General features: G+C 44.1%; 1 protein-coding gene across 2 annotated transcripts in view; it reads left to right on the top strand.

The window, feature by feature from the left end:
• CCDC172 (coiled-coil domain containing 172) overlaps nt 1-24,090 on the top strand; it is a 37,287-nt gene extending 13,197 nt beyond the window's left edge. For both annotated transcript variants that reach the window (XM_069978814.1, XM_069978815.1), the window contains exons 7-8: nt 20,577-20,664; nt 23,942-24,090. In XM_069978814.1, the coding sequence (XP_069834915.1) occupies nt 20,577-20,664; nt 23,942-23,965 (112 nt within the window). In that variant the 3' untranslated portion in view covers nt 23,966-24,090. The remainder of the gene's footprint in view (nt 1-20,576; nt 20,665-23,941) is intronic.
• The last annotated feature ends 1,577 nt before the right edge of the window (nt 24,091-25,667 follow it).

Below are 25,667 nucleotides of genomic sequence, written 5' to 3'. Positions count from 1 at the left end.
GAGTGCAGCTCTGGAGGATGAGACATGATGTAAAAGCAGAATAGTGAGTGCAGCTCTGGAGGTGACTGGGGTATAAGACATGATGTAACAGCAGAATAGTGAGTGCAGCTCTGGAGATAGGAGGCGTGTATGACCTGACGTGTGGGTTGGCATTGTATGTGAGCTCCTAGTACATGAAGGATGCGGCCTCTCGCCCAGCGCAGTTAGCGGCAGCACAGAGTATATTATCCTAAAATGTCTTTTATTTCGGTTTTGTACAGACTGGTGTCGGGAGAAGATGGACTTTTTCTCTCCTCTATCAGTCTCTCGTTGTCGGATTCCTCACTGCAGTCTTTAGTGCCTCTCATTGTACAGAAGATTCAATTTGTCAGCGGATCTCCTGTGTGTGTCACCGGTAGGATTTCAGCTCCGAGCGTTCTCCCTGTCAGCTCATTATTATCTCCCGGGCTCCGACGCTGACAAGTCCCATTTGCCTTGAACTCCCCAGAAATGAGCTTCCTTTTTGTGAGACGAGGAGAAGGAGCAGATTTCCCATTTGCCGCTATATTTAATTGTAATATTTACATTTTAATCAGTGAGTATATATATATATATAAGAGCGGGCGCCCAAGACGGCGGCTTCAATCATCTTGTCCTCCTGTCGGAGAGAGAATGACTCCCAGCTGGCAGAGATGAACTGCTCAGTGTGTTTGTGAAGGTGAAAGCTTCCCAACCATTTAGAGGGGAGGGAACAGGCTCAGGAAGGTGTCTGACTGTGGTCACATTAAAGACCCTTTTACATGGTCCTATCCAGAGCCCATTGCAAGACCATTAAAGGGGGATTCCACTCAAACATAACTTTTGATAGGTTACTGCTCATGATGAGACTAACAACTCCTTCCAAACTTGTTATTATCTATTCAGCCTCCTTCCCCCCGTTCTCAGCTGCTTCTTTCTACTGAAGACACAAAAAATGTGTTTGAGCTTCTCTCTGCCCCCCCCCCCCTCTCTTCTAAGATGCCCGATGTAAACAAGTCCCTGGCAGGCTGTGTCTGCAACATTGTAGCTTCTTTGTAATGCTGGGATGGTTAATCACAGTGAGCTCATCAGCAACCAGACCTCAGAATAACATTCATGGTATTACAAAGAAGCTACAAAGTTGCAGATACAGCCTACCAGGGACTTGTTTACATCATCTGTCTCAGAACGGAGGGGGGAGAAAAAAATCTCACACACAGATTTTTGTGTCTTCAGCAGAAAGCAGCAGCTCAGAATAAGTATGGAAGGAATTGTTAGTCTCACCATGGGAGGCATTATATAAAAAAATATTTTTGAGTGGAATACCCTTTTAATGCCATGTGATTCAGGTCCTAGGGGGTCCCCATGCATTTCGGAAGATTCACTCATCTCTAGGTAAAGCATACCTATACTATTAAGTATACATTGTTCCATGTGTACATGAGGAGCAGCACTATTTCTGGTAATTATATAACTTTTTTATGGTGGTTTTCACCAGTTTTCCCCTCTGTGGGCTCCATGTCTAGTGTTCAGTTCCCCCTGAGCTAATGAGTGTAGACTAGCTGCTACAATGTCTCCATACACTGCACACACAGAGGAGGAGATCTTAATCCCCTTTATCTCTATATCGCTATAACAAACTCTCAGCCACTGCAGCAGCGTGGAGGACATTGTCCTGCACTGTAGGCGAGCACCCATCTGTTATGTCCGTACTTGCTCACTGAACAGAGCAGGAGAGGGGATTTGCTATTGCTCTGGACAGTTCCTGACATGGACAGAGGTGGCTGCAGAGAGCACTGTGTCAGACTGGAGAGAATACACCTCTTCTGCAACCAAGTACTGGAAGACTGGAGAATTTTAAATAGAAGTAAATTACAAATCAATATAACTTTTTGGCACCAGTTGGGATGAAAGAAAAAAAAATACTTAAAAGTGCCCCTTTAAATAAAGTATAATGAGTTGTTTTTTAACACGCAGACTGATGATTTCCAAGTAGATCAGTGATATAAAGAAATGGCTGCAGGATCTGACTACACAGGGTTTGTTTGTAGTCTGTTACCATGGAAATATAAACTGATACATTTTCATTCAAATCCGTTTTTAACAGTTTCTCCCCTTGTAATAAAAGCATGAAGCAGCATGGAGGACATTAGTGACCCCCTAGTATGGCCGCATGGGATATCACTCGGCTTTTTCAGACTCCTGAATAGCAACTGTACCGGTAGTAGCGTCTTGTACTGGTACAGGACTCTGGGACAGCACCATTGCCCTTCATAGTCACTCACCTCTTCCAGAGACAAGACTATAGGACCAGCCCATTCCTGGGGATTGGGGGGGGGGGTCCTTAGAGGACAGAGCCAGCTTAGCATTCTGATGTGACCGGAGCGGCTGCAGAAAAACAACAGCCATCATAGGCAGCCAGAATGAAATGAATCGGCTCCCTTATAAATCATATCAGGAACAGGCCCAGCAGACCTGAACCGATGCTTTATACCGTGATGGATCGCCCTAGGGCCACAGTTCCAGCAGTCTGGAGAAATATTTGCAATTTAATTTTATGTTAAGTTTCATAAGCAGAAAATATCAATCTTCAGCGGGGAATATTTCATGCCAAATGAGTTTCTGTAATAGCAATCTGCTCGCCTTCCCCTCACAATATGAGGTGTGTGATCCACATCCGGCCCGGCCAGCCACCGCCATGTCCTCGCCTCCAGCCCACAAGCATCAGTGATCGCTCAGCACACCTGTATATGGGACCGGACTGAGGGGTCTGGGGGCGGCAGTCAGGCCCTGACATCACAACACGCCAGTGATACAGAGACAAGCAGCAGTATACACACGAGACCTCATACCTCACATCATACCTGACCACATATCCCACCTCATACCTCACATCATACCTGACCTCATACCTGATTACATACCCCACCTCGTACCTGACCTTACACCTGACTACATATCCCACCTCATACCCCACATCATACCTGACTACATACCCCACCTCGTACCTGACCTCACACCTGACTACATACCCCACCACATACCTCACCACATACCCAACCTCGTACCTGACTACATACCCCACCTCATACCTGACCACATGACCCTTCTTATACCTCACCTCATGCTCCACCTCATACCTTACCTCACCTCATACCTGACCACATACACCCACCTCATACCTGACCACATACCCCTTCTCATACCTCACCACATACCCCACCTCATACCTCACCACATACCCCACCTCATACCTGACCACATACCTCACCTCATACCCCACCTCATACCTCACCACATACCTCACCTCATACCTCACCACATACCCCACCTCATACCTCACCACATACCTCACCACATACCCCACCTCATACCTTACCACATACCTCAACTCATACCCCACCTCATACCTCACCACATACCCCACCTCATACCTGTCCACATACCTCACCTCATACCCCACCTCATACCTCACCACATACCTCAACTCATACCCCACCTCATACCTCACCACATACCCCACCTCATACCTCACCACATACCCCACCTCATACCTGACCAAATATCCCACCTCATACCTGACCACATACTCCACCTCATACCTCACCTCATACCTGACAACATAACCCTTCTCATACCTGACCACATAGTCCACCTCATACCTGACCACATACCCCACCCCATACCTGACCACATACCCCTTCTCATACCTTACCCCCCTCATACCTGACCACATACACCCACCTTATACCTGACCACATACACCCACCTCATACCTCACCACATACCCCACCTCATACTTCACCACATACCTTACCTCACCTCATACCTGACCACATACACCCACCTCATACCTGACCACATACCCCTTCTCATACCTCACCACATACCTCACCTCATACCTCACCACATACCCCACCTCATACCTCACCACATACCCTACCTCATACTTCACCACATACCCCACCTCATACCTGATCACATACCCCACCTCATACCTGACCACATACCCCACCTCATACCTGACCACATACCCCACCTCATACCTCACCTCATACCTGACCACATACCCCAACTCATACCTGACCACATACCTCACCTCATACCCCACCTCATACTTCACCACATACCCCACCTCATACCTCACCTCATATCCCACCTCATACCTCACCACATACCCCACCTCATACCTCACCACATACCCCACCTCATACCTCACCACATACCCCACCTCATACCTGACCACATACCTCACCTCATACCCCACCTCATACCTGACCACATACCCCACCTCATACCTGACCACATATCCCACCTCATACCTGACCACATACTCCACCTCATACCTTACCTCATACCTGACCACATACCCCACCTCATACCTCACCACATACCCCACCTCATACCTGACCACATACCTCACCTCATACCCCACCTCATACCTGACCACATACCCCACCTCATACCTGACCACATACCTCACCTCATACCCCACCTCATACCTGACCACATACCCCACCTCATACCTGACCACATACCCCACCTCATACCTGACCACATACCTCACCTCATACCCCACCTCATACCTGACCACATACCCCACCTCATACCTGACCACATATCCCACCTCATACCTGACCACATACTCCACCTCATACCTCACCTCATACCTGACCACATAACCCTTCTCATACCTGACCACCTAGTCCACCTCATACCTGACCACATACCCCACCTCCTACCTGACCACATACCCCACCTCCTACCTAACCACATACCTCACCTCATACCCCACCTCATACCTCACCACATACCTCACTACATAGCCCTTCTCTTACCTGACCACATACCCCACCTCCTACCTGACCACATACCCCACTATATACAGTACCTGACATCATATTCCACCTCATACCTGACCCCACTATATACCTGACTACATACCCCACCTTATACCTGACCACATACCCCACCCCATACCTGACCACATACCCCACCTCATACCTGACCTCATACCTCACCACATACCCGACCACATACCCCACCCCATACCTGACCACATACCACATACCCCACCTCATACCTGACCACATACCCCACCCCATACCTGACCACATACCCCACCTCATACCTCACCACATACCCCACCTCATACCTGACCTCATACCTCACCACATACCCGACCCCATACCTGACCACATACCACATACCCCACCTCATACCTTACCACATACCCCACCTCATACCTCACCTCATATCTGACCACATACCCCACCTCATACCTCACCTCATATCTGACCACATACCCCACCTCATACCTCACCTCATATCTGACCACATACCCCACCTCATACCTGACCTCATACCTCACCACATACCTGACCACATACCCCACCTCATACCTCACCACATACCTGACCACATACCCCACCTCATACCTGTCTGATAGTTTGCTTTGCCTCTTCCCCCGCTTTCCTTACCGGCTACAAGAAATAGGATTTTGGTTGCTAATCCTCCAACATGTTGCCTGGAGCAGGAGATCAGACATCACCCATCGCATAGTGTTGTGTATGTGAAATGCGAGCTCCCCCAGCTCTGCTGTGCCGGATTACACCATCAGCTCTACCAGCTCTGCTGTGCCAGATTACACCATCAGCTCCCCCACCTCTGCTGTGCCGGATTACACCATCAGCTCCCCCACTTCTGCTGTGCCGGATTACACCGTCAGCCCCCCCACCTCTGCTGTTCCGGATTAAACCATCAACTCCCCACCACTGCTGTGCTGGATTACACCATCAGCTCCCCCAGCTCTGCTGTGCCGGATTACACCATCAGCTCCCCCACTTCTGCTGTGCCGGATTAAACTGTCAGCCCCCCCACCTCTGCTGTTCCAGATTACACCATCAGCACCCACACCTCTGCTGTGGCGGATTACACCATCATCTCTCTTACACCTCTGCTGTGTCGGATTACACCATCAGATCCCCCAGCTCTGTTGTGCCGGATTACACCATCAGCTCCCCTACCTCTGCTGTTTCGGATTACACCATCTACTCCCCAAGGTCTGCTGTGCCGGATTACACCATCAGCTCCCCCACCTTTATTGTGCCAGATTACACAATCTACTCCCTAAAATCTGCTGTGCCGGATTATACAGTCAGCTCCCCCACCTCTGCTGTGCCAGATTACACCATCAACTCCCCAAGCTCTGCTGTGCCGGATTACTCAATCAGCTCCCCCAGCTCTGCTGTGCCAGATTATACCATCAACTCCCACACCTCTGCTGTGCCGGATTACACCATCAGCTCCCCCACCTCTGCTGTGCCGGATTACACCATCAGCTCCCCTAACTCTGCTGTGCCGGATTACACCATCAGCTCCCCCACCTCTGCTGTTTCGGATTATACCATCTACTCCCCAAGCTCTGCTGTGCCGGATTACACTATCTGCTCCCCCACCTCTGCTGAGCCAGATTACATCCTCAGTTCTCCCACCTCTGCTGTGCCGGATTACATCCTCAGTTCTCCCACCTCTGCTGTGCCGGATTACATCCTCAGTTCTCCCACCTCTGCTGTGCCGGATTACATCCTCAATTCTCCCACCTCTGCTGTGTCGGATTACATCCTCAATTCTCCCACCTCTGTTGTGTCGGATTACATCCTCAATTCTCCCACCTCTGTTGTGTCGGATTACACCATTAGATCCCTCACCTTTTGATAAGGTTAACTTTTAATTTACATCCAAAATGGATACACACATATACATATGTATAAATACTCAATGTAGAGTTATTGTCATATACATAACAAACACAGTCTCAAATCAATAATAATCCTATGAAGCAGAAAAAGACCTTACGTGTAATAATAAATTGCAATCAATACAAGTAGAATATGAAAGTTCAAAATTTTATTAGCTAAAAAATTTTTAACAATGGCAGTAAAAAATTCAGAAACCACACATGGAAGACAGCATCACAGGTATGGACAGATCCGGGTAACCTGATAATACAGGCTGCAACACGCTGTGAATTATAGGGAGATAGTCAAATGACCATGCACTGATGCTATATGTAACCTGGATAAATGGCTCTAAAGCCCAAACAATAACTTAAGTAGACCATCCATGGCAAAGTGACTAAGTGCTAAAGTGCATAAAGCAAGGTGCAGAGCATACCCATCTACAGTTCACTGCCCGTCCTGGATGCCGCCAAACCCCGACGTACGTTTCGTCTCCTTCATCAGGGGGTGACGTCATCACAGCAGGACACATCTTATATACCTGATCCCCATCACATGTGTAATGGAAAAAGCACCTGTAGTCCATAATCGGCAGCATGCAGTATGCGGTCCAGGTCCGCCCCGCCGGATGTGACGTCACCAGACGCGCGCGCCAAGGGGAAGGCCGGCCACAGCAAACTACGTCACTGTGACCCGTCCTCCCCGCGGCAGCGCCCCCCAGTAGAGACACCCACCAGGCGAGGACAGCCCCTTTCCACACCCCGCATGCGCTCTACTACCGGTCGGATCAGAAGGGATTAATAATGGCACGTAATACTGAGATGGCTGTAACATAAGGATGGAGGGAGAATACCATGATAGACCAAATACAGAAGAATAATGAATTATTTCTAATCTAATATAATAGCAGCAAAATAAATATCCAATAAATAAATAAATAAATGTGTAAATGAATACCCACAATATCGCCAACTACAAATCACATAGTGTGAGTCATATCTCATATATATTAATAAAAACATACTGAAAACTACAAATCATAGTGTCAAGAAACAACAACCCAAACAAACAGACAGTGAGATAGTGACAAAAAAACTCCATAAGGTGTGAGTGATTATGTGTGAATGTAAAGTGCTTCATGTATTAACAAAACGCATCCATGTGCGAAAAGACGCATATACCGGTGCGTGTATGAATAGCTAAGTGCAAAAAGACATGAAAAGTGCAAAAAATATAGGATGATATCCAAAAGTGCAATAAGAAAGCGCATCGCTGTGAAAAACTAGACCAGCGTGCAAAATATCGTATACAAATGTGAACTTGGTCCTAGTGTCATGGGCCAAAAAATATATCTGGTGGTGTGTAAAGTGCAAGTGCATAATGACACAATATTGGATATTTAAAACAACAAGAAATCATGATGCAATAATGAGTTACACCAATCAAAAAAAAATAAAATATATAATAAATAAAAAATAAAAATTTTATTTATTTTTTTTTTTTTTAGAAAATGGAAAATCATGATAAAAAATAAAAAAATACAAAATAAAAAATAAAAATAAAATTAATAATAAAAAGTAAATAGAACTGATAATCATGAAATAATAATAATAGTGAGAAACAATATATATTATTTATATAATTTATAAATAAAGCAAATATAAAATAAAAAATGAAAAAAAGTGAAAAAATGAAAAGTAAATGAAAAGTAAATAAATAAATAGGATCCATCCTTCTACTTTATTTCTTCTATTTTCTCCACCTTCACCCTCTCTTCTTTCTTCCCCTCCATGTAAACAAAATGGCCATCTTCAGAAAACCAGTAACAGTCTCATCTATCTATCCAAAACCGTCCGTTATTGGATGTTATATGGACCAATATATCGTACTACAAGAATAAAAATAGACATAACACAAATTAAAAACAAGCATTCATATACGCTTAAAAAGTAAATAAGTTAAAAACAACCTGCTGAGAGGTTCTATATTAGTGCTCAGAGAAATGGCGCAAAACTTATAACTTCATTTAAACCTTGGGGATGCAATGTCTTCAATCTCCAAATCCATTTGCTTTCACATTGGCCCAATCTTTTACTGATGTCACCTCCACGTATGTCACTTACAATTCGGTCAATGCCCTTCACTCGGAACAATGTCGGATCACAATTGTGATGCAATTTAAAGTGTCTCGCCACTGGTTTCAGTGATTCAACTGTTTCTTCATTCTCTGCACCCAAAATGTCTCTCACGTGTTCACGGACCCTAACAATATCATGCAACACCAAAGGGGTGGTATACTATGCCAGCTGCCCATGCCCCATGATATACATTGGAATGACTACACGGGAACTAAAAGTAAGGGTCCGTGAACACGTGAGAGACATTTTGGGTGCAGAGAATGAAGAAACAGTTGAATCACTGAAACCAGTGGCGAGACACTTTAAATTGCATCACAATTGTGATCCGACATTGTTCCGAGTGAAGGGCATTGACCGAATTGTAAGTGACATACGTGGAGGTGACATCAGTAAAAGATTGGGCCAATGTGAAAGCAAATGGATTTGGAGATTGAAGACATTGCATCCCCAAGGTTTAAATGAAGTTATAAGTTTTGCGCCATTTCTCTGAGCACTAATATAGAACCTCTCAGCAGGTTGTTTTTAACTTATTTACTTTTTAAGCGTATATGAATGCTTGTTTTTAATTTGTGTTATGTCTATTTTTATTCTTGTAGTACGATATATTGGTCCATATAACATCCAATAACGGACGGTTTTGGATAGATAGATGAGACTGTTACTGGTTTTCTGAAGATGGCCATTTTGTTTACATGGAGGGGAAGAAAGAAGAGAGGGTGAAGGTGGAGAAAATAGAAGAAATAAAGTAGAAGGATGGATCCTATTTATTTATTTACTTTTCATTTACTTTTCATTTTTTCACTTTTTTTCATTTTTTATTTTATATTTGCTTTATTTATAAATTATATAAATAATATATATTGTTTCTCACTATTATTATTATTTCATGATTATCAGTTCTATTTACTTTTTATTATTAATTTTATTTTTTATTTTGTATTTTTTTTTTATTATGATTTTCCATTTTCTAAAAAAAAAAATAAAAAAATTTTTTTTTTATTTTTTATTTATTATATTTTATTTTATTTTATTTTTTTGATTGGTGTAACTCATTATTGCATCATGATTTCTTGTTGTTTTAAATATCCAATATTGTGTCATTATGCACTTGCACTTTACACACCACCAGATATATTTTTTGGCCCATGACACTAGGACCAAGTTCACATTTGTATACGATATTTTGCACGCTGGTCTAGTTTTTCACAGCGATGCGCTTTCTTATTGCACTTTTGGATATCATCCTATATTTTTTGCACTTTTCATGTCTTTTTGCACTTAGCTATTCATACACGCACCGGTATATGCGTCTTTTCGCACATGGATGCGTTTTGTTAATACATGAAGCACTTTACATTCACACATAATCACTCACACCTTATGGAGTTTTTTTGTCACTATCTCACTGTCTGTTTGTTTGGGTTGTTGTTTCTTGACACTATGATTTGTAGTTTTCAGTATGTTTTTATTAATATATATGAGATATGACTCACACTATGTGATTTGTAGTTGGCGATATTGTGGGTATTCATTTACACATTTATTTATTTATTTATTGGATATTTATTTTGCTGCTATTATATTAGATTAGAAATAATTCATTATTCTTCTGTATTTGGTCTATCATGGTATTCTCCCTCCATCCTTATGTTACAGCCATCTCAGTATTACGTGCCATTATTAATCCCTTCTGATCCGACCGGTAGTAGAGCGCATGCGGGGTGTGGAAAGGGGCTGTCCTCGCCTGGTGGGTGTCTCTACTGGGGGGCGCTGCCGCGGGGAGGACGGGTCACATTGACGTAGTTTGCTGTGGCCGGCCTTCCCCTTGGCGCGCGCGTCTGGTGACGTCACATCCGGCGGGGCGGACCTGGACCGCATACTGCATGCTGCCGATTATGGACTACAGGTGCTTTTTCCATTACACATGTGATGGGGATCAGGTATATAAGATGTGTCCTGCTGTGATGACGTCACCCCCTGATGAAGGAGACGAAACGTACGTCGGGGTTTGGCGGCATCCAGGACGGGCAGTGAACTGTAGATGGGTATGCTCTGCACCTTGCTTTATGCACTTTAGCACTTAGTCACTTTGCCATGGATGGTCTACTTAAGTTATTGTTTGGGCTTTAGAGCCATTTATCCAGGTTACATATAGCATCAGTGCATGGTCATTTGACTATCTCCCTATAATTCACAGCGTGTTGCAGCCTGTATTATCAGGTTACCCGGACCTGTCCATACCTGTGATGCTGTCTTCCATGTGTGGTTTCTGAATTTTTTACTGCCATTGTTAAAAATTTTTTAGCTAATAAAATTTTGAACTTTCATATTCTACTTGTATTGATTGCAATTTATTATTACACGTAAGGTCTTTTTCTGCTTCATAGGATTATTATAACTTTTAATTTGCCTGACTTTATGAGACCAGACACTACCCAGGATAGGATGGTTCAAATTAGAGTTAGCAGCTGCAGTTCTGCTTACAACTTAAAATCACAGACACAGACAGCTGATGTACGTATCAGTAACATAAGTTTGGGAAGAGCACCCTTTATTGTTTTGTGTTAACTTTTATAGACAGAATTTGGGGCGATATTACTCATGCGCAGTGTATTCACATGATATACATAAACTTTCAAAACAGGCGGGGTCTCAAGTCACAAGACACAAACATGTCACACTCTGATAGGTCAATCCATAGATGGTCAGCAGTTTCCTGTCAGGCTAGTACAACATGTTGTTTACCATATATAGGTCAAAATGTTAGAAAAATACATTCTATGCAAAGACACTTTCACATAATATGCGCTTCCCCCTTTCCCTGTGTACCAGACACTCAGCCTTCAATTGAAACAGTTCATGATGAGAAAACACTTGTTGTGTCCATGTATTCAAGGATGAAGAAATATCCAAGATATTAGAATAATCCAGGTTAACCCTATGACCTCTGCTGTGCAGGATTACACCATACACAGTGGCACAGTGTGGACTTAGTTTAGGGACCCATGTGTATCAGATTCCTCCACGCGGTACATGGGGCAGTGTGGCTTGATCAATTCACATACACAATTCCGATGTTTTTTATGCAGCCGAGAGGAACTAGTATCAGCCATAGGTGTGAGGTGCTGCACTCTTTTTCTTCCCTGAACCGTATTTTGTTTCTCTCTTTTCTCCGTGTTTTGCACTCCTCCTGGTGAGACCCACATGACCGCAATTAGCAGGAGACACCTGAGTGCTCATGGTTTTAATCCCTCCTGTCTGTCCCATTCTGTCTTTGATAGCTATGGTGAGTGCAATACCTTATCCAGACTTGTGCTGTTTGGGGGCAGCTTCCCCCGCCGGTGGTGCTGGCTGGGTTTTGGTGTGGCATTTTTGGGTCTGGTCCTGTAGCATGGGGGTTGCAGGGCCGTTCCATGGCCTCCCTTCCCTGACTGTGCATGCCTGCGGGGGTGGTGGTCGCTGACTGGCACAGTGTGGACTTAGTGTAGGGACCCATGTGTATCAGATACCTGCACGCGGTACATGGGGCAGTGTGGCTTGATCAATTCACATACAGAATTCTGATGTTTTTTATGCAGCCGAGAGGTACTAGTATCAGCCATAGGTTTGAGGTGCAGCACTCTTTTTCTTCCCTGAACCGTATTTTGTTTATCTCTTTTCTCTGTGTTTTGCACTCCTCCTGGTGAGACCCACATGACCGCAATTAGCAGGAGACACCTGAGTGCTCATGGTTTTAATCCCTCATGTCTATCCCATTCTGTCTTTAATAGCTATGGTGAGTGCAATACCTTATCCAGACTTGTGCTGTTTGGGGGCAGCTTCCTCCGCCGGTGGTGCTGGCTGGGTTTTGGTGTGGCATTTTTGGGTCTGGTCCTGTAGCATGGGGGTTGCAGGGCCGTTCCATGGCCTCCCTTCCCTGACTGTGCACGCCTGCGGGGGTGGTGGTCGCTGACTGGCACAGTGTGGACTTAGTGTAGGGACCCATGTGCATCACATACCTGCACGCGGTACATGGGGCAGTGTGGCTTGATCAATTCACATACAGAATTCTGATGTTTTTTATGCAGCCGAGAGGTACTAGTATCAGCCATAGGTGTGAGGTGCAGCACTCTTTTTCTTCCCTGAACCATTAACTCCCTCACCTCTGCTGTGCAGGATCACACCATCAGTTCTCCCACCTCTGCTGTGCCAGATTCTGCCACCATCACCAGGGGCCGGCAGCTTTCAGCTGATCATAGCCCACTGGAGCTTGCCTAACTGCTATGTCTGGAGGACACTCACTCTATTAGACCATATGGATGGAATGTATATGTAATGTATAGTTTTTTCCTCTCTGTACGTCACTTTCCGGTGAGTTCTGCCATTCCTCCACGCACCTTGTGCCCCCATTACTAACTACCAGCTGCCCCCCCTCCAGTTGATGCTTTATATACTCTGCATTACTCAGATGCGCAGCCGACATATTTCATAAAGCCGCAGAGATTAGAGAGAAAAGCAATTGTGAGATGATTAGATCTTAAGGTAAAACATGAGGAAAACATTACAGGAATCATTCTATATGTAAAACGGCAAAATTATGCAAGAACATCCCATTATCTGCCGTAATATAATATAATTCCCAGCCGTTCTGCTTCCACTGACGCATGATCCATAGACGCATGTATGGGGGCCAGCCCTGGGTTATGTGCACCCTTCACACTATAAAGTCACTCACTCACCGCCTTCTTCCTGACAGTGCCAGCTGCAGCGCCCCCCAGTGGCTGCATAGCTTATCTGCCGGCAGGTGCCATGTTAGATGGAGCTGATCACTGGGTGCCGCCAAAGAGCCGCTCTTCCCAGGCCAGGAAATAGAGCTACAGGTCTACCACACTCCAGATCTGCAATGCAGGGAGGGCTAATCTGAGGTCACCTCACTGTGATCCCTCCCAGCATTACAGAGTGCATAGACAGCCAGTGACTTGTTTACATCAGGCGTCTCAGAAGGGAGGGGGGACAAGGGGGAGACAGAGAGAACCGCTCACACACAGTTTTCTGTGTCTTCAGCAGAAAACAGCAGCTCAGAACTAGGGGAAGGAGACTGAATAGATAATAACAAGTATAGAAAGGAATTGTTAGTCTCCAGGAAGGGGGGGGGGTGATTCAACATTTATTTTACCTAACAGGATAAGCCCTTTAAATGAAACAGTGTAATAATGTGCCCAAGCATTCTTACTCTAGAATCGAGGATACATCTGTGAGAACATTTTCCTCGTGGATAATTCTGTGAGAACACTTTCCTCGTGGATAATTCTGTGAGAACACTTTCCTCGTGGATACATCTGCGAGAACACTTTCCTCGTTGATACATCTCTGAGAACACTTTCCTCATGGATACATCTGTGAGAACACTTTTCTCGTGGATAATTCTGTGAGAATACTTTCCTCGTGGATACATCTGCGAGAACACTTTCCTCGTTGATACATCTCTGAGAACACTTTCCTCATGGATACATCTGTGAGAACACTTTCCTCGTGCATAATTCTGTGAGAACACTTTCCACGTGGATACATCTGTGAGAACACTTTCCTTGTGGATACATCTGTGAGAACACTTTCCTTGAGGATTTATCTGTGAGAACACTTTCCTCATGGATACATCTGTGAGAACACTTTCCTCATGGATACATCTGTGAGAACACTTTCCTCATGGATAATTCTGTGAGAACACTTTCCTCGTGGATACATCTGTGAGAACACTTTCCTTGAGGATTAATCTGTGAGAACACTTTCCTCATGGATAATTCTGTGAGAACACTTTCCTCGTGGATACATCTGTGAGAACACTTTCCTCGTGGATAATTCTGTGAGAACACTTTCTTCGTGGATACATCTGTGAGAACACTTTCCTCGTGGATAATTCTGTGAGAACACTTTCCTCATGGATAATTCTGTGAGAACACTTTCCTCGTAGATAATTCTGTGAGAATACTTTCCTTGTGGATAATTCTGTGAGAACACTTTCCTCATGGATAATTCTGTGAGAACACTTTTCTCGTGAATACATCTTTGAGAACACTTTCCTCGTGGATAATTCTGTGGAAACACTTTCCTCGTGGATACATCTGTGAGAACACTTTCCTCGTGGATAATTCTGTGAGAACACTTTCCTCATGGATACATCTGTGAGAACACTTTCCTCGTGGATACATCTGTGAGAACACTTTCCTCGTGGATACATCTTTGAGAACACTTTCCTCGTGGATACATCTGTGAGAACACTTTCCTCGTGGATACATCTGTGATAACACTTTCCTTGTGGAGAACACGTTCCTCGTGGATACATCTGTGAGAACACTTTCTTCGTGGATAATTCTGTGAGAACACTTTCCTCGTGGATACATCTGTGAGAACACTTTCCTCGTGGATACATCTGTGAGAACACTTTCCTCGTGGATACATCTGTGAGAACACTTTCCTCGTAGATAATTCTGGGAGAACACTTTCCTCGTGGATACATCTGTGAGAACACTTTCCTCGTGGATACATCTGTGAGAACACTTTCCTTGTGGATACATCTGGGAGAACACTTTCCTCGTGGATACATCTGTGAGAACACTTTCCTCGTGGATACATCTGTGACAACACTTTCCTCGTGGATACATCTGGGAGAACACTTTCCTTGTGGATACATCTGTGAGAACACTTTCCTCGTGGATACATCTGTGAGAACACTTTCCTTGTAGATTATTCTGTGAGAACACTTTCCTCGTGGATACATCTGTAAGAACACTTTCCTTGTGGATAATTCTGTGAGAACACTTTCCTCGTTCCTCGTGGATACATCTGTGAGAACACTTTCCTCGTGGATACATCTGTGAGAACACTTTCCTCGTGGATACATCTGTGAGAACACTTTCCTCGTGGATACATCTGTGAGAACACTTTCCTTGTGGATACATCTGTGAGAACACTTTCCTCGTGGATACATCTGTGAGAACACTTTCCTTGTAGATTATTCTGTGAGAACACTTTCCTCGTGGATACATCTGTAAGAACACTTTCCTTGTGGATAATTCTGTGAGAACACTTTCCTCGTTCCTCGTGGATACATCTGTGAGAACACTTTCCTCGTGGATACATCTGTGAGAACACTTTCCTCGTGGATACATCTGTGAGAACACTTTCCTCGTGGATACATCTGTGAGAACACTTTCCTTGTGGATACATCTGTGAGAACACTTTCCTCGTGGATAATTCTGTGAGAACACTTTCCTCATGGATACATCTGTGAGAACACTTTCCTCGTGGACACATCTGTGAGAACACTTTCCTCGTGGATACATCTTTGAGAACACTTTCCTCGTGGATACATCTGTGAGAACACTTTCCTCGTGGATACATCTGTGAGAACACTTTCCTTGTGGAGAACACGTTCCTCGTGGATACATCTGTGAGAACACTTTCCTCGTGGATACATCTGTGAGAACACTTTCCTCATAGTTAATACGGTTGAAAAAAGACACATGTCCATCAAGTTCAACCAAGGAGGGGATGGATACAGGGAAGGGGGAGGGGCGATAGGTTCTATACATATGCATTTATATTATTTTGCTCTAAGAACTTGTCTAGGCCGGTTTTGAAGCCCTCTACTGTTTTTGCTGTGACCAGATCCTGTGGTAGACTGTTCCACAGATTCACAGTTCTCATGGTAAAGAAGGCTTGTCGCCTCCGGAGGTTGAACCTTTTTTTCTCCAGGCGGAGGCAGTGCCCTCTTGTCCTTTGAGGGGGGTTTACCTGGAACATCTTTTCCCCATATCTCTTGTAGGGGCCATTTATATATTTAAATAAGTTAATCATATCTCCCCTTAAACGTCTCTTCTCCAGACTAAACAAATGTAATTCTTTTAATCTCTCCTCATAACTAAGATGCTCCATTCCCCTTATTAGTTTAGTTGCCCGTCTTTGTACCCTCTCCAGCTCTAGAACATCCTTTTTATGAATCGGGTTCCAAAACTAGACAGCATACTCCAGATGGGGCCGCACCAAAGCCTCGTGGATAATTCTGTGAGAACACTTTCTTCGTGGATAATTCTGTGAGAACACTTTCCTCGTGGATACATCTGTGAGAACACTTTCCTCGTGGATACATCTGTGAGAACACTTTCCTTGTGGATACATCTGTGAGAACACTTTCCTCGTAGATAATTCTGTGAGAACACTTTCCTCGTGGATACATCTGTGAGAACACTTTCCTCGAGGATACATCTGTGAGAACACTTTCCTTGTGGATACATCTGGGAGAACACTTTCCTCGTGGATACATCTGTGAGAACACTTTCCTCGTAGATTATTCTGTGAGAACACTTTCCTCATGGATACATCTGTAAGAACACTTTCCTTGTGGATAATTCTGTGAGAACACTTTCCTCGTTCCTCGTGGATACATTTGTGAGAACACTTTCCTCGTGGATACATCTGTGAGAACACTTTCCTCGTGGATACATCTGTGAGAACACTTTCCTTGTGGAGAACACGTTCCTCGTGGATACATCTGTGAGAACACTTTCCTCGTGGATAATTCTGTGAGAACACTTTCCTCATGGATACATCTGTGAGAACACTTTCCTCGTGGATACATCTGTGAGAACACTTTCCTCGTGGATACATCTTTGAGAACACTTTCCTCGTGGATACATCTGTGAGAACACTTTCCTCGTGGATACATCTGTGAGAACACTTTCCTTGTGGAGAACACGTTCCTCGTGGATACATCTGTGAGAACACTTTCTTCGTGGATAATTCTGTGAGAACACTTTCCTCGTGGATACATCTGTGAGAACACTTTCCTCGTGGATACATCTGGGAGAACACTTTCCTCGTGGATACATCTGGGAGAACACTTTCCTCGTGGATACATCTGTGAGAACACTTTCCTCGTGGATACATCTGTGAGAACACTTTCCTCGTGGATAATTCTGTGAGAACACTTTCCTCGTGGATAATTCTGTGAGAACACTTTCCTCGTGGATACATCTGTGAGAACACTTTCCTCGTGGATACATCTGGGAGAACACTTTCCTCGTGGATACATCTGGGAGAACACTTTCCTCGTGGATACATCTGGGAGAACACTTTCCTCGTGGATACATCTGTGAGAACACTTTCCTCGTGGATAATTCTGTGAGAACACTTTCCTCGTGGATACATCTGTGAGAACACTTTCCTCGTGGATACATCTGTGAGAACACTTTCCTCGTGGATAATTCTGTGAGAACACTTTCCACGTGGATAATTCTGTGAGAACACTTTTCAATTTATCCAGACTTACAAAAACATGGCTGCGTTCCTCCAGAAAAACAACGTCTCCCCGTCCTCAGTTTTGTGTTTAATTTTAAAGCTGTGTACCGTTGAAGGGAATGGAGCTGAATTGTAATTACACACACAACCTGAGGACAGGGGTAGCTGTGTTTTTTTTTCTTCCTAATTCTGGATAACCCATTTAAAGGACAACTCCGGCGAAATTTTTTTTTGGCTTATTTAACACACATTACAAAGTTATATAACTTTGTAATGTGGTTAAATACCCGGTCTGGCCCCCTTCCCCCACTTTCCGACCCCGACCCCCCACCCCGGAAGTTAAAGAATGTATACATTACCTATTACGGTCGTCACGGTCCTCTTCTCTGGTGTCGGGTGACGTCAGAGCTGGGGGGCGGTCCGGGTCTTCTTCCTCTTCGGCGTCTTCATTGAGAGTGAATGGGAGAGAAAAGGCTGCTGGTGCACATGCGCACCAGCAGCCTTTTCATTGGCTGGAGCGCATCACATGGCTTCCAGCTTGCTCAGCCCTGATTGGCTGAGCTTGCTGGAAGCCATGTGATGCGCTCCAGCCAATGAAAAGGCTGCCGGTGCGCAAGCGCACTGGCAGCCTTTTCTTTCTCATGGACCCGGAAGCAAGAGACATCGCTGGACGTCGGAGGCAGGTGACGGTGAGGCGGACGGCGGGCGAATGGAGTGGCGATCGTCACCGGAGGGATGGTGAGTATGGTGTCTGTGTGTGTCTGTGTTTTTTTTTGGGGGGGGGGGGTCCCGCCGGAGTTGTCCTTTAAGACCCAACCCTTTTACTGGGGCCAATGTAAAAGTGACTAAAAATCATAGCAGACATGGTGAAGCAGAACTAAACTAGACCATCAGTTTAATATACCTTCACCATCGGTTTTATATACTTTTACCATTGGTTTTATATACGTTTACCATTGGTTTTATCTCCTTTTCCATCAGTTTTATATACTTTTACGATTGGTTTTATATACGTTCACCATATGTTTTATATACTTTTACCATTGGTTTTATATACTTTTACCATCCTTTTTATATACTTTTATCATCGGTTTTATATACGTTCACCATATGTTTTATATACTTTTACCATTGGTTTTATATACTTTTACCATCCTTTTTATATACTTTTATCATCGGTTTTATATACTTTTATCATTGGTTTTATATACTTTTACCATTGGTTTTATCTCCTTTTCCATCAGTTTTATATACTTTTACCATTGGTTTTATATACGTTCACCATTGGTTTTATATACTTTTACCATCGGTTTTATATACTTTTACTATTGGTTTTATATACTTTCACCATCGATTTTATATACTTTTATCATTGGTTTTATCTACTTTTATCATCTGTTTTATATACTTTTACCATTGGTTTTAAATACTTTGACTATCTGTTGTATATACTTTTATCATCGGTTTTATCTACTTTGACTATCTGTTTTATATACTTTCACCATCGGTTTTATGTTTTTTCATCATTGTTTTTATATACTTTCACCATCGGTTTTATATACTTTCACCATCGGTTTTATATACTTTTACTATTGGTTTTATATACTTCCACCATCGGTTTTATATACTTTCACCATCGGTTTTATATACTTTTACTATTGGTTTTATATACTTCCACCATCGGTTTTATATACTTTTACCATCAGTTTTATATACTTTTATCATTATTTTTATATACTTTTACCATTGGTTTTATATACTTTCACCCTTGGTTTTATATACTTTTATAATTATTTTTATATACTTTTACCATTGGTTTTATATACTTTCACCATCAGTTTTATATACTTTTACCATCGGTTTTATATACGTTCACCATCGGTTTTATATACTTTTACTATCGGTTTTATATACTTTCACCATCAGTTTTATATACTTTTATCATTATTTTTATATACTTTTACCATTGGTTTTATATACTTTCACCCTCGGTTTTATATACTTTTATCATTATTTTTATATACTTTTACCATTGGTTTTATATACTTTTACCATCTGTTTTATATACTTTTACCATCGGTTTTATATACTTTTCTCACATTTGTAAAACCATAATGGATAGTTTCCTATGCGGATTTACATGTATAAGCTGGACATCTCTTTAGTGGGGTGTGCAGAGACCCTAGGGGCCCGTTCACACAGCAGATTGCGGCCGCTACCTCCTGGTATAAGGGAGAGAAGTTTCCTCCGTTAGTTTCATCCTATTTTCTGCAAGACCTTGGTGCAATTTTCCGCATTGCTCCAGATTCTCCCTGTACGTGTTTCATTTCGACCCTGGTATTCCCCAGCTGCGGTATGAGAGGTAGCGCCCCCCGCCTGTAGCGTTGTGTAACAACCTTGTGACCCTTTATTTGTTTGCATTCAGGCTGAAGAAAGAGCTGGAATCCTACAGAGAGGAGAAGATGGAGAGCGCATACGAGGCGCTGTGCGCAGAGATAGAGCTCCTGCAGCAGGTACCTCCCCTCCTATTGATCTATACAATAAAGCTTTACTCATCAGGGAACCTATATTTTTTTGCATTGTGCCGCGGATAGATTCCAGCTTCACAAGACTAATTGTGGGCGAGCGGTGGCGGCGGTGTGGGTGATTGTCTGCAGGACGCAATGACTATGATTACAAAAACTGCGCTGCCGGGAGATGAGCCGCCACCTACTCAGTCACAAAGACTCATCAGCTGATTGTGTGAACCAAGAGGAAGAAATAAAATCATTCAACTGAACGAGAAAGTAAGTGAACCCTTTGAAGTGGCCTAGACTCCTGCAATGGTTAATACTGCGTGACTGATTGTATCTTGTGATATGGTCCAACACAGTGTAAGCGACCTAATATCCCCAGAGGGCTGTACCGGTCTGGTCTTTAATCAAGGGCAATGAGCAAACGTCCACAGTGCAGGGAGAAAAAGGAAGTGAATCCTGTGCTAAAGGTGCTAAAAGGGGTAATCCAGCTAAATGTTTTTTTCTTTCAAATCTACTGGTGTCAGAAAGTTATATAATTTGTAATTTACTTCTACATAAAAATCCTCACTCTTCCAGTACTTATCAGCTGCTGTATGTCCTGCAGAAAGAGGTGTATTCTTTCCAGTCTGACACAGTGCTCTCTGCTGCCACCTCTGTCCATGTCAGAAACTGTCCAAAACAGCAGCAACTCCTGACAGAGCAGCAGCAGTTCCTGACATGGACAGAGGTGGCAACAGAGAGCACTGTGTCAGACTGGAGAGACCACACCACTTCCTGCAGGACATACAGCAGCTGATAAGTACTGGAAGCCTGGAGATTTTTAAATAGAAGTAAATTACAAATCTTTATAACTTTCTGTCATTGTGAACCAAGTGTCAGTACCAATAACTTCCAGAAGACTTATTATAGAGATCGTGAGGTCCTGAGATCAATGCTAAGTCTAGGGAATGAGAAGATCAAGGACTGTAGATGCTGTGCCTAGGAGCGGGCGTCCTGCTAAGATCACAGGCGGTGGAGGAAGAGGAGCGAGAGAAGCTAAGGGAAATAGCCAGGGGGCCACAGACGGTAAATCCTCTCTCCATGTGTCCACTGCTAGAGAAACACAGAGACTTCTTGTTTGTGGGCTGATCACTAGTCCCCTGAGTTTTCTAGCCTGCCGAGTTTTGCAGCTCAGTTCCATTAAAGTGAATAGAGCTTAATTGTAATGCCACACACAACCTGAGGACAGAGGTGATGCAAGAAAGTAGCTGTTTCTCTTCTAATCTTGGAAAACCCTTTAATGGTGCGTTCACACCTACAGGATCTGCAGCTGATTTTCTGCAGCAGATTTCAGTTAAATAACTGAACACAGCATCAGATTTCATGCTGTGTTCAGTTATTTAACTGAAATCTGCTGCAGAAAATTAGCTGCAGATCCTGTAGGTGTGAACGCACCCTAAGGGTGCGTTCACACATAACAGATCTGCAGCAGGTTTCTCGCTGCGAATTCGCAACGAGAACTGCTGCGGATCCCTGCCCTGTACACTTATGCACATCCCGCTGTGAGTATGTCAGCAGGCTGCCCTGTTAACCCCCCGCCGCTGAAGCATATACATCACCTTCTCGCCGGGAGCCCTGAAGCAAGCCGGAGCGTAGAGAAGTTGATGTATACGCTCCAGCGGCGGGTGGTGGGTGGTTTAACAGGGCGGCCTGCTGACATACAACGGATGTGCATCCTGCTGCGAGTTTGTCTGCCCATAAGTGTACAGGGCAGGGATCCGCAGCAGTTCTCGCTGCAAATTCGCAAATCCGCGAAAGTGAGGTCTGACCTTTTCCACTCACTTTCCTCCCTGCCTTGTGAATGTTTACTCAATGTGCTTGATAAAAGGCTGTCTGTGTGTTATTACTTAGCCTAAGTTCAGACTGTGTTTGGTTCCTCAGTCACAGGTATCCATCAGCATCCATATACTGTGGTTGATCAGAGTCACTTAGTGGCTTGGTTTGGACCATATATGTCCATTTTAAGGGTGTGTTCACACATGGTGTTTTTGATGCGTTTTTCTGTGTCTTTGCTGAGATTTCACATTGAGGCTATGCTCACACAACCTTTGTTTTCGGCTATATGACTGTTTTGTTTTTTTTTTAATTATGGCCTCGAAATATGGGCAAAAACATTGTGTGAACATAGCCTAAAAATGCATTCAAAACACCACGGGGGACATTTATTAAGTCTGGCATTATTCGCAAGACAAGTGTTTGCAAATAGATTTATGTGCAGGTGGGGTCTCTGCGCCAGGAAATGGCTGCTGCGCCACATAATAAATTTCCCCCATGTATGAACACTGCCTAAGGTGACTCAATAGCAGGGTGTGCTGTGTGTATTGAGTCCTGTTACATTAGTGTATACAGAAGTTCTAGGCACTCACCAGAATTAAAGCTGCAGAAAGTTTTATTGCACTTTCAGAACACATGCAGCACAGGATGCATTTCAGCTTGCACCTTTTCTAACGGTCAGGCAATGGAAAAAAGCATAGGCCAAAATGCATCCTGTACTGTGTGTTTTCTGAACATGCAATAAAACTTTCTGCAGCTTCCATTCTGGTGAGTGCCGAGAACTTGTGGGACTTGTTCCTATCTACACCCCAGTGCCGACTTTATCTTGCTATTGAAATCAATGTATAAGGCATGAATAGAATCACTCCCCTCAGCAATTGAATTGTTTGACTTCTCTGCCACAGTATACGACAGCATCTCATTCTCAGTCGCATCTAGACACATACCTGTGACAGAGGCACAAAGCAGCGTGAACCTGACCTTACATTGTGCATATCTACAGTATAATTCTGTCTTAGGTAACAATCAGGTCACATTTTATTAGTTATTAGTGCAAAGAGAATCTCAAAGGGTTCACTTACATTTTTTTTTTTTTTTCAACTGAACACTTCCTCCTGCCTCATGGACGGAGCAGCCCTGGCTGTGAGCAGGTCTAGCGACACTGTAACCCAGGTCACACTGACATTGTAAATGTGCGGAGGGACTGGCAATCTGGGCGGCCCACAGAACATTTGCCTGGTATGCCTGATTGTCAGTCCGGACCTGGTTCAGTATCAGAAGTTGACGGGACTATCAGATATTGTGAAGCACTAGAACCTTCAGAAGATCCTCTGTGAAGATGGCGGGGTGGTCTGGTATTTGGAGCTGGCAGGTGGCAGATTATGAGAGGTTCTGGATTATTGGACATACATGATGTATTGTATGGTATATATGACATATTACGTCTTCTCTTCCCCTGTAGAAGCTGCGTGACCGGACGACATGAGACACATGAAATGATTACAGCATGGCGGCATCCTCTCCCAGCGACCGCCGCCCTCGCCCTGACCAGTCTCCTCCTCACCTCCCCTTATTTCATCGCTCATTTCAATTAAATTGAATTATTAATAATTGTTGCTCCCGTACATTAGGAGTTATAGGCACCGGCGATCGGTTTTGGCGTTCGCGCCGTTTATCGGCAGCACAAATGTTCACTTTGCTCTAAATGGTTATTACTTTGCTGGATTAATAAACGCCGGACGGCCGCGAGTTATTGATGCGCCGCTCGCTAATGTTTTTATGGAAGAAATTCAAAGGAACTTATTGCCGGGAAACTAATTACCACAAAAACTTCGGCTCCATTATAACGTGGGGCCGCAGCAACTAAGTGACGCGCCCCAGTAATTCACCTCCCCCGGCAGACGGAGAAAGTGGTTTTCTGTCATTATGTCACACGGCGGAGAGCAGGTTCTGCTCCAGCAGCAGCACCGCTCATACCTGCGAAGTCACAAGGATGAGACGCCGCTCCCTCCGCCACAGTCCTCACCCCCGCCGCCTCGCTTACTTATGGTTTATAGTCACTCCGTCCTTGCTGTAATTGAAAACCTGCTCTCCATGTGCTGATATACACACAGCTGCCAACTGAGAGGAGCAGAGCTGCAGTGTGGAGCATGGAGGACAGTCACCAACAGACTCTTATAGGAGCTGCAGTGTAGAGCCTGGAGGACAGTCACCAACAGACTCTTATAGGAGCTGCAGTGTACAGCATGGAGGACAGACACCCACAGACTGTTATAGACATTGTGGGGAGTGTAGAGCATGGAGCACAGACACCCACAGACTCTTATAGACATTGGGGGGAGTGTAGAGCATGAAGACCCTCTATGGTATTGCTCTATTTCTGTATCCGGGTTGATGCAGGGGCCCCGGTTACGAGTCATAGAGAAGGAAATGTTCGCCCCCCCTGGACATCCTTTTTGTAATGTAATGTAGCAGATCAGTGCTAGACGTGTGAGGCGGTGTGGGGGGAGGATGGGCCGGTCACAGTGTTAGCAGCCCATGTGGACTGACCATAAATGTAATGTCAGTCTGTGCTCACCACGGTGTGACCGGCACATTGTACAGGAGATCAGACGCTCAATACAAGTCCATACAATTAGCTGCAGATTAATGATCAGCTGCTCAGTCAGAGGCTGGGAGGGAGGCGGCTCCATCATACACACCGTAACATCAGGGTCATTCTCGTCTTCTTCCTCCGCCTCCCCACAATCTGATAGACAAACATCTTAAAGGGATAGTGTCACCTTTTACTGATTGGAGTCAGATACTAGATCTTGTTCGTTTATTCTGTTTTTTTGACTGTAATTTTTATTACACTTCTTGTACATTATTATGGGGGCAGCCATATTACCTGGGCTGTTCTTAACAGCACTTAGTGACATGCTTTACAGCAAGCCTCATGGACATAGACAACAATAGACAGACTTTGTTCCCTTGAGATGAATGTGAGACATTACTGAGCGCGCTCTGTCACCTGTGAAGAGGTCATTTCACAGGGAGCTGCTATTGTCTCCTCTATCTACTGGTGTCACATGACGCTGCAATGCTGTACAGATCACTTAACAGCCTCCTCTTATCATCACAGACACAACAGGATGTCTCAGCTTAGTTTTAGCCCCAGTGGTGAGAATGTCAGGATTATATCAGGA

This window comes from Dendropsophus ebraccatus, chromosome 8 (assembly GCF_027789765.1).
Source record: "Dendropsophus ebraccatus isolate aDenEbr1 chromosome 8, aDenEbr1.pat, whole genome shotgun sequence".
In the NCBI taxonomy this organism is placed as follows: domain Eukaryota; kingdom Metazoa; phylum Chordata; class Amphibia; order Anura; family Hylidae; genus Dendropsophus; species Dendropsophus ebraccatus.
The sequence above is the reverse complement of the archived record's forward strand: the minus strand, read 5'-3'. Positions and strand labels throughout refer to the sequence as shown.